This window comes from Chinchilla lanigera, unplaced genomic scaffold (genome assembly GCF_000276665.1).
Source record: "Chinchilla lanigera isolate Chin_1 unplaced genomic scaffold, ChiLan1.0 scaffold00149, whole genome shotgun sequence".
Classification (NCBI taxonomy): Eukaryota; Metazoa; Chordata; class Mammalia; order Rodentia; family Chinchillidae; genus Chinchilla; species Chinchilla lanigera.
In genome coordinates, this window is record NW_004955550.1 from 1,089,985 (window position 1) to 1,101,117 (window position 11,133).

General features: G+C 43.1%; 1 protein-coding gene across 5 annotated transcripts in view; it reads right to left on the reverse strand.

Annotated features, from left to right (window-relative positions):
- Ttc5 (tetratricopeptide repeat domain 5) overlaps positions 1–11,133 on the reverse strand; it is a 31,359-nt gene that overhangs the window by 16,288 nt on the left and 3,938 nt on the right. For all 5 annotated transcript variants that reach the window (XM_013508558.1, XM_013508560.1, XM_005412043.2 and 2 more), the window contains 4 exons: positions 3,370–3,502; positions 2,154–2,365; positions 1,614–1,764; positions 1,064–1,155 (listed from right to left, as the gene is read on the reverse strand). In XM_013508558.1, the coding sequence (XP_013364012.1) occupies positions 1,064–1,155; positions 1,614–1,764; positions 2,154–2,365; positions 3,370–3,502 (588 nt within the window). The remainder of the gene's footprint in view (positions 1–1,063; positions 1,156–1,613; positions 1,765–2,153; positions 2,366–3,369; positions 3,503–11,133) is intronic.

An 11,133-nucleotide genomic window follows, 5' to 3' on the forward strand; every position in this document is an offset into this window, starting at 1 on the left:
AGCAACTATTTAGCAGAAGCCAAATAAAAAATCTGAATCATAAGTTCTTTAAAAATAAACATTCACAAAATTAATAAATTAGAGTGAAATACAGTTCCTCTGCTAAAAGTTCTGACCAGAAAAAGGAGTCCTTCAGCTGTAGACATGACTACACAGAGGTGCTTACTTTATTCTACCACACAGAGAAAAATAAGCAATGGTTAAGTTAGAAACCAATTCTAAAAAAAACCAACTCTCTCTATCAAAGAAAGCATGGAAGCAAAAGAAAGATGAATTTGAGGGACACATAAAAAGTGCTTAGAAGGCCAATGTGCAACTGCTACAAGTAGGTAATCAGGCACTCAAAGCCAAAGGAGATGCCCATACACATGACTACCGATACAAAATGGCCAAACAACTAAGCAAACATGAATCCCGGTGAATTAATTCCAGGAGATAATGCAGAGCAGGCTCTGCACTGTTTTCTCTCTTCACCTGTGGGCAGTGGAGAGCTGCATGTTTTAATGATCTGGGGATAGTGCTTACTTATACTCAAATGTCAGAGTTTTCATTTTTCTTTAAAATGAATGTACACAAATATGAATAAGCATTATTTTAATAGGCTTTTTCCCCCACTACAAGAGATGAATATTTTTAAAAAAGGATGGATATTACCAGGCCTGAGGTGCATGTCTATAATCCAGCATTCTAGGGGCTGAGGCAAGAGGAACACAAATTCAAGCCAGACTTACTACATATCAAGACTCCAGTCTCAAAACAAAAAAACCACAAAGATGAACATGTTGAGATGGGCTCTGTGACTTAGTTATACTGCCTGTAACAAATCTACACAGTGCAAGGAGTTATCTGGCACCAAAATATCACACTGTAAGTACTGTGGTTCCTAACACTCAAAGTTAAAAGAAGAAAGCAGCCACCTCTACAGACAACTGTACAAAACCACACACAGGGCGTCAGCAAATGCTGCCTTTGCTGCTTGCTAAAGAACCACAAGAAAGACTGCAATGGTTTTGCTTCTGTTTCTGCCTCTATTCATATAGCCTGGGTGACCGTAAGTACTCACAGCTCGGGCATAGGCACTGAGGGCTTGCTGGGAGATCTTAGGGTTCTGGCCGGTATTGAAGTAAAGAGAAAGGTATGCATTCCCCAGGATATCTGAAAGAGACACAGTGGATCATTTCAGAGCTCACGGCTAAGATCTGACCTATTCTAGTCATCCTTCAAAGTCTATTTGAAAGGCTCCACTTCTGACCCAATCCAGGGATGACCTATACCAAAAACTGAACTAGGATACAGAGTCTACAGCCATACCACCCTGAACGCGCCCGATCTTGTCTGAACTAGGATACAGATAAATATGGGCCCCCACCCAGCCAACCAAAACCTGAACAACTTTACAAAAGCTCTGCCTTACTTAGATGGAAATATGTGTCTCCTCTCTTGGATCAAAAGATCCAAGAGCTCTAAGAACAGTGGTTCATCAAAATATTTCTTGGGCTTCTTTGAAACAGGTGCCCTAGCTTCACCCTCAGTCAACTCAAGATGGACACTAGATGACTGCAGTATGAACCACTGCTTCAGAACTGCGTTGGTGACCTCCTGAGAGCACTCACACCAGGAGCGGCCGTCGAGCACATCCATCTGCACAGCTAGCTTAGCTTGCCGGACACTGTCCATGACATGGCGAGAATGCTCGTCTCCATTGTCCGTCCGCAGCTGGCGAAGCACCATCGACAGGTTTTGTAGGGAGACTTTGTTCTTGCACTACAGATGGAAAGGGCACATGCTCAACCTCCCTGACTCTATCTCCCTTCTCCTGATCTACTCTGACCCCAACCTTCTGCCACATCAAACTTTCAGTCTTCGTTCCTGCTGCCGCCTGCTGCTGTGACGCACAAACACCAGGTCAGCTTGATCGCTAATTCTTCTTCACTCCTCGTCTTCCTCTGAACCCAATCCCAGCACCATTCTCCTTTCTTCCATGGATTTGCTTTGGCCTGCGCCTGACTTCCTCACCACCCATCCTGCCTTCTGATTCTGTTCTCCTAATTCAAGCTCAGCTCTGACTGGCATTCTTGGCCTAGCAAAATTCAGAGAACCAAAGAGACCCCACCCTTCTCATCTGTTTTCCGAGGAGGTGGAGGGCAGCTCACGTGGGTAAGGGCTCCTGAGAAGCAGGTGTGGGCAGCTGCGACATCCCCTTTCTTCCAGTAGACCTCACCCAGCTGGTTCCAAGCTTCCACCAGCTCAGGCTCCAGCTTCACAGCCTTTGACAGAAGCTCCTCCGCCTTCGGGCTATACTCCGGAGTCACATTCAGTGCCTTCCCCGTCAGCATCAGAGTCTGCGCCTTGCCCTGGACAGAACCTAGGAAGAAAGGAAAAAGGGAAAGGGAAATGGAAAAGCCCAAGCACTGGAAAACCAAAGCATATTCTCTCCAGATACTACCTCATTCCAGCTCTAGGAGGGAAAAGAATTAAGGAAAATCTTTACAAACATACTATTTATATACTCCTATTACATTGAGAATACTGTGTTAAATAACTGGGTAATAAAGACAGCATTGTTTCCACCCTGGAGAAGCTTACAACCTGGTGAAGACAAAGTAAATACGTAGAAAATTAAAACAATAATGAAAAGAATATGGCATGCACATGATAAATGGGTAAAAACTCAAGGGAAAGAAACCCCACTAGATTCTCCAGGTTAGAACATGATATAGACACAGAAGCAGAAATACATGTTGCACATTCATGGAGACTGAGCAGTCCAACCTGAATGAGATGGAATGTTCCTCAATAAACAAGTGGTCAGAGATGAGGTCAGAAAAAGACACATTAGACACAAGCAAAAAGGCAGACAAAAGACAAGATTAAATGCAGGAAGTAATGACTTACAAAGATAACAATGACCACAGTAAACTAAACTGGAAGTAAAAAGCCAGAAAGATCAGTTAATAAGATCACTCTAACACTTCAATCAACAAGTACGCTCTTTTATTTCACACCATTTCTGCAATCAAATTTTAGGAAAAGGTTAAAGAATGAAAGTTTTGCAGGCATGTGGCACATACCTGTAATCACAGCACTCAAGAGGCTGAGGCAGGAGTATCACTGTGAGTTCGAGACCAGCCTGAGCAACAAAGTGAGTTCAAGGCCAGCCTGAACTGCATAGTGAAACCCTGTCTCAAAAAAAAAAAAAAAAAAAAAAAAAAATTAAAGGTTCTATCCTGAGCAAATGCTCTTAAAAGAGATATTCTATTCTTCCAACCTACAGCAGTCACAAACAGGACACCAAAAGGTCTAAAGAGCGAGCAAAACTCTATCACCATTCAGTGAAGGGCAGGGGTTACATATTCCCAGGGCTCATACCCAGGACTTCCTCCATCTGCTGCAGGGTCTTCTCCATCTCTTCTTGCACATCCTGCTGCTTTCTCCCAGCATCCTCAACACTATGAGTCTCAAAATAGCAGTCTCGAAATGAATACAGCTGATCCACCAGTTCCTAAAAGGAGAAGAATGATATCATTAACAGGAGAGAGACCACTTGACAAGGAAATTTGCACCAGACTAGCCACACCTGCTCTGGTCCAAGAAATACTGATTTTCTTACCTCACTTGGGAACGGGACAATAGAGAGATGAATAATAATAGGTCTATCACAATGCCACAGATCATGCAGAGAGCAGCTGGCATCCCAGGCCCACTCTCATGGTCCCAAGTTATCCCACGCCAGTTTCTGCACTATGACGACAATTCTGACTCTAGCTCCAGCAGTTTCCAGTATGACCAAGCACTTCTTCTACCATCATGCGAAGGGAAACACTGCACCCTGAGACAAAGCAAAGATCAGGCTATCCAGTACTAACCTCCAAAGAACAAAACTTTGAAATTTATCCTTAACACTGGCCAAGTGTGAGGGAGGCCCTGGGTCTGATCCCAGCACAGGCAAAAAAACAAAAAATATTTCTTAGCCAAAACAACAGAAAAAGAGTTCTTAGCCAAAATCCCTGATTTTTCACATGCTGATATTTAAAAGTAAGGCAGGAGAATACAACATGACCTTCCCAAGATGATAACCGTGTGAGAAAGGCATTGCTTTCTTCCACAAACAGATCGATTTGAACTTGGCCACCTTGGTATCACTGCAGGGCTTTGTTTCTTTAAAGGCTTGGTGTGGGTCTTCTTGACTCCCCAAAGTCATTTTTAGTTGTCTTGCATTTTTCACAAGTAAATGTTCTCTTTCCTCTTTGAAACATCTCTGAGTCTTCTTGTGATACCAAGCAAGCTTTTACTATCTATTCATTCTTTCCTGAAACCATACAGTAGCAAAAACATATACAGTCTAACCCCATCAAGTTTCAACTACCTACACAGAGCACCCTGAATTCATTCACCAGTCTCCATTCCACTCTGACCATCCCAGACTAAATCAGCTCCATTATTTGCCTAGACAACTGCAACAGCTTTTTAACTGGTCATCTTCTACACTCCCATTCACGTCACTGCAGTCAGAGTGAGCTGATAAAAATGTACAAACGCCACAAATTCTCCAAGAGTTCCCAATTGTGGATAGAATAAAATCCACCTCCTTACCATGGTACGTGGACTGCGCGAGCTGACCTGGCACAAGCTGCACTTCTTAACACACTCCCTCCTCCCAACGGAGGCCACACTGGCCACACTCAGTTCTCAGACTTGTTAAGCTCCATTCCAAGCTCAGGCCTCTTCATGGGCTTCTCCTTATGCCTGAGCTCTTTCCCCAGACATCTACATGACTCACTCTTTATCATCACTGAGATCTCAGCTCAAATACCAACTTCGCAGAGAGGCTCCTCGGAACTACCCAAACCAAGGTATTTTCACCCTTTCCTCTACCACTGAATCACACCCATATTTCTCTTCATAGCACCAATCATTTGAAGTTGTGTGGCCCATTTGTTAACTGCCTGTTGTCTGTCTCTACCACTGCAAGAGAAATTCCATGATGGAAGGGACTGTATCCATACTGTCTAGAGCTACACCTGAACATAGTACAGAGGGTGGAACACGATAGGCTGTCTTTACATTTAATGACTGAATTAATGCACCATCCCTGTCTCTAACAAAATATAGATGTGCTTATATTTAATTTAAAATCCTATACAGAGGAGGATGAAAAATTGTACAGACTGGCAGCAAAATGCAGCCTGACCAGGACCTGGAATACCACCTGTTGAAGGAAAGGAAAAGAAGTAGATCCCCAGGAATAGGGAGGGAGCTGATAGGACAACTACAAACTACAGAAACACAGGAGAAATGGAGCACAACACGGAGGGGGAAGGAAGGAAGGAAGGAAGGAAGGAAGGAAGGAAGGAAGGAAGGAAGGAAGGGAGTGAGGGGAAAAGGGAGGGAGGAGGGAGGGAGGGAAGGAGGAAGGGAGGAAGGGAGGAAAGTGGGAGGGAGGGAAGAAGGGAGGAAGAGAAGGGAGGGAGGGAGGGAGGAAGGGAAAAGCAAAAGAAGCATTAGGAACAGAAAAAAGAAAACTCCCAGAAAAGATAACCTGCCTCTGCTAACACACGCTGAATAAACTGTAAGAGGGCCCATGGCTCCAGAAAGAAACAAGGGGCCAGCAGGCAGCACTAGCCCCAAGGAAAGTGCACAGCCTTTGTAAACTGCAAACACCGCACGGTTTATCCTGAAAGGCACTCCTTTGCCTGGCTGGCTACAGTTAAGTCAAGAACCATTTGGGGAAGGAGTTTATTAAGACTGAGCTTCGGAGAAACAACAGTGACTGGGTAGGGATCGGCCACAAGAGACCACTGAAGAGAGGGCTGGGCTGGATACAGAGAAGTCACAGCGCAGGCTGGAAAGGACACAGGCCCCGCCCTCTGCACTGAGAGCCAGGCCAGTCCGGGCGGGCGGAAAGTGCCTACACTAAATCCAACACCTCCTTCACCTCCCTACCCTACTGCCCACATCCAACACAGACCTCAGAGACCTACGTGCTTCCCCGTCTGTCAGTGTGAACCTGGTTACGCTGGCTTGGATGACTGCCACAGGCATGAACACAGAGGCCTCTGGGGTCGGGTGGGGGCACCTCACAAATGCACAGGCCATAAAGCTGGGTGGAGAAGGCTGTGCCTTGGGGCACACCGTGGGACACAGAACCGGGAGCGGGCAGTAAGTATGGCCCTAGGGAAGACACTGTAAGGATCCGCTAGGGTCTTGCTGTACCCCAGGAAGGAATGGCAGTGAAAATGAGGAAAAATAGACAAGAGACAAAAAGCTGGGGTCAGGTGGAGGTCCTCTCTCCTGAACGGAGAAGGGGACTCCCCAAGAACAGCAGAGTGTTTATTTATACCCTCGAGAGATTGGTTAACTTCCGCCTCGCTGCCCAGCATCAGGTAAGGAGCTGGAAGGGCCTGTTTCCGAGCTTCGAGGAGCTCCCCTCTGCTCAGGCTGGCTCCATCCTGCGTGGTAATTCCTTTCCAGCTTCCGCTGCTCCCAACAAGACACCACTGACCAGTCACACACAGCAACAAAGGCAGGGCCTAATTCACCATTCACACGCAAAAAAACATGAATGTTGAAACAAAATAGGCCTTAATAGTGACTCGGGATCCCAATATAACCGAGTGGTGGATCCAACAGATAGATTCCCACCTCTCATGTACAGCAAGCAAAGAACTGCAAAGCAAATACCCAGTGGTAAAAGATCACAAACAGAAAAACCGTGCCAAGACCAGAGAGGAAAAAGGGCCCAAAGAGGGGCATGTGTGTGCTGGTCGGGTTATACTGGAATGGTGCTAGGGTGCCAGCCAAGCTCAAATGGGTGGAGGAGAGAGATTAAGGAGGTATGGCCCTAGGGTGCTGTCCAAACTCAAATGGGCAGAGGAGAAGAGAATCCTCAGGCACTCGGTTCTATCTGTACTACCTTCCCCACATCTGGTTTATTTTCAATACTGAAGATCCTGGGGGGAAAACACTAATTCAAAAACAGATGAATTTTCTTTGAACACATTTACTTCTTCCTTCTTGGTTTTTTGAGATTTGGGGATTGTGTTTATTTTCTTTCTTTTTTCTGTTTTCTTGTTCTTTTGTTACTTTTATCTAATTCTATTAATTTTCATTTTTACTCCTTAATAAGATCTTTTTTTTTTTTCAGACAAGGTTTCGCTATGTAGCTCAGGCTGGCATTGAACTCACTTATGACACCAGGCTGGCCCAAAATTCATGGTGATCCTCCTGTCTCAGCCTCTCCAGTGCTGTGATTACAAGAATGTGCCACCACCTGGCTTCTTAATAAGATCTTTTATCTCACTTTTCTCTTCTCATCTTTACTTTTGAAATTTTATGTGTTTCATTTTCCCCTTCCCCACCTGCTCCATCCTTACTAGTATTATAATCAAGCTTTATAAGTCTTTAGGTATTTAGTTGATGTTATGCTATTACTGTTGAATTTGTCTCTATTGTGAATGGAGGCATAACTGCTCCACTTAGGAGGTATTTACTGTATGTCAATATTTGGTTTGCCCCTGTCTATAATTACAGATTCTACTGTTAAATATGTGGAACACTGGTAACTTTTACTGGTTCTTATGGTATGGTAATACCCCATTTGTCTTTGACTATTATTGTGCTGATTTTGCTGCAACTGCCAGGATGGCACAGTTGTTGCTATTAATTGTTCTTAACTGTATTCCAATATCCGATTTGTCTTTGTGTCACCAACCATACCATGCTTCATTTCTGGAAAACTGGATGTTGGGACTGTTATAACCTTGCACTACATTGCTGTTTTGTATGCGCCTGAGTAGCCATGATAAACATGTTGTGTTAGACCAAAATAATATTTTCCTTAAAGGACATAATGAAAAAACCAGCTGTCCTTGCTGATAAACTTGTTGTGTCCTTGTGCAACTAAGCAGAGCACCACCTGCTTTCCTATCACCCCATCCCCTCCCTTCTTGCAGTTTTTGTGCTTTCCTATCACCCCATCCCCTCCCTTCTTGCAGTTTTTGTGCTTTCCTATCACCCCATCCCCTCCCTTCTTGTGGTTTTTGTGCTTTCACCCCATCTCCTCCCTTTCTGCGGTTTTTGTGCTTAAATTCAGAGCGCTTAGTCTGTGAGGCGTGCATTCTCGGGACCGATCCCAAGAGTCTGCGTCAGCCAGCCCTGGAATAAACACCTTTGCTCCCCAAATTTGGAGTCTCTGAGTCTTGGCTTCCCACGGGGGTCTTGAGACCACCACAGGGACAATTACACCACACTCACCCTCCCCAAATTAACACAGAGGGTCAGATCTTGGAACAAAGACAAAGACCCACAGTTAGCCACACCCAGAGCGCAGCACCGGAAAGCAGACACTAACTAAAGAAGTCCACACTAGCAACAAAGTTACTTCTACTATAATCCACCTGCAAACTTCCACACACACACACACACACACCCATTAAAAAAAAGAAAAGAAGAAAAGAAAATACGAGAACACACACCAACAAAATACCTCCCAAACCCCCAACTCATCCAAAGCTGACCCATGGGTATCAGTGGGGAGAAAAATCAAAAGCAAACAACTGAATTACACAGAATGATAAATCAGGAGATATAAGACAGGTCATAAGGGGTTCTGCAAGCTCAAACATGATATAACTAACCAAATAATAGACTTAATAAACAAAACAATCAGTGAGCTTATAGAAGATACTAATAAAAAGCTAGCTGAGGTAAGCAAAATGATACAAAACATGAATGAGCAATTTAGCAAAGAATCACAGTCCATGAAAAGATACCACAAAAAAATCCAGGAGATTAAAAAAAATTCTACTGAAATATGGGCTGCAGAAGTAACCAATGTTAGGATGGTGTGAGAACTACAAGATAGGATGGAAGCAGGTAACCATATACTGAGGGATACCTTAAAACAAAAACAGAACTAGCAAATGGACTCAACAGCTGCCAGATGATACAAAAATGAGTAAGATTAATTGCAATTAGTGAAAAATCAGAAGACAGCACGAACAGCACAAAAACCTGTTTACAAAAACAATACCAGAAAACTTTCCAAATGTGGGAAAAGAATTTAACAAACAGATAAGTAAAGCATTTAGACCCCAAACAGCACAATCAGAAAAGAACTTCTCCATAACACATCATAGTCAAAATTCCAGAATCCAACACAAGACAAAATCTTAAAAGCTATTAAAGAAAAGCAACAAATCACTTACAAATAAATGCATTAGAATTACAGCAGAATTCTCAGCACAAACTTTGAAGGCCAAGTGAGACTGAAATGTTTCAAGCCCTAACAGAAAACAACTCCCAATCCAGAGTGATAAATCTTGCAAAACTATTTTTCAAATTGATAGAGAAATAAGGTCTATGACAAAGAGCACCTTCAGAAATGCCAAAACATCTAGAAGAATGAAAACATCAAGCAATGTGAGTAGTTAAGCAGATGGGAGAAAAACAAGGAATCAGCAACAGGAAAATAAGGCAATGCCAGGAATAAGTCAATACCTTTCAGCAATAATTCTCACCGTGAATGGTATCAACTCCTCAATCAAAAGTCAGACTGGCAGTCTGGATCAAAACACAAAGCCCAGGCCGGGCGTGGTGGTGCACGCCTGTTATCCCAGTACTTGGGAGGCTGACACAGGAGGCTCACTGTGAGTTGGAGGCTAGCCTAACCTACAAAGTGAGTTCAAGGCCAGCCTGAACTGCACAGTCAAACCTTACCTCAAGAAGACACAAACACACACACAAAAAACCACAAAACCCCACCAGATGTTGTGGTACACACCTGGTGCTAATCCTAGCACCCGGGAAGCTAAGGCAGGAGGACTGTCCCAAGTTCAAAGCCAGCCCAGGCTTCAGAGTGACTTCAAGGACGGCCTGAGCTATAGTGAGACTCTGTCTTAATAAAAAAAGAAAACACAAAAGCCAACAATATGCTATATATAAGAAACACATTTAATCCAAAAAGAAATTCATAGATTAAAACTCAAAGGATAAAAGGATGGAAAACAATAGTCAGTGCAACAGGAGCTTGAAAACAAGTAAGAATAGCTATCCTAATTTTGGATTTCAAGCCAAAACTGATCAGAAGAGGCCAAGAGGATTACTACATAATTAAGGGAACAGTTCAACAGGAAGAGACAGCACTTATAAATATACATGCACTAAACACCAGTGCACCCAAATTTATAAAACAAACACTACAGGAAATAAAAGATCATATAAACCTCAACACAATTATAGTGGAGAGGGGCTAAATATCCCATTATCACAATAGATCAACTAGACAAAATATCAACAAAGACATGTCAGAATTGAACCACGTCTTTGAATAAATGGACTTAATAGATGTCTACAGGTGTTCCATCTAACAACAGAACACACATTTCTTCTCACCAGCACACAGAACATTCTCCAAAATAGACCACATATTTATAGCATGCTTAAGCAAACACAAATGCTTAAATAAGTACAAAAGAATCAAAATTATCCCATTCATATTTTCAGCTCATGGTGTAATGAAACTAGAAACTAATGGCAAAAACTCCCGCAGGATTATGTGAACACATGGAAAGTACATAATACACCACTGAATAATCAGTGGGTCACAGCAGTGAAGGAAGACCTTCGTTCCTAGTAATGACAGTACGATATACCAGAACCTGTGGGACACAGTGAGAGCAGTCTTAAGAGAGAAGTTTAGGGCCGGGGACATAGCTCAGTGGCATATGCACCTGCCTGGCAAGCACAAGGTCCTGAGTTTGATTCCCGGTACCAAAAAAAAAAAAAAAAAAAAAGAGAGAGAGAGAGTTTAGCATTGTGAATGTCCACATCAGAAAAACAGAGTGCACCCAAGTAACCCAATGATGCTATTCAGGGCTCTGGAAAACAAGAACGATCCAAACCCAAACAGGGTACAAGTAAGGACGTTATGAAGATCAGAGGAAAAATTAATGAAATTGAGACTAAAAACAATATAATGGATCAATGAATCAAATAACTGATTCTTCAAAATAAAATAAACCTTTAGCCAATCTTATTAAAAAAAAAAAAAAAAGGCCGGAGGAACAAGAAAACAGCCTGTTGCTAGACACAGGTGCAAGTCTCTCGGTCCTTCTTTTCAATCCTGGCCTTCCT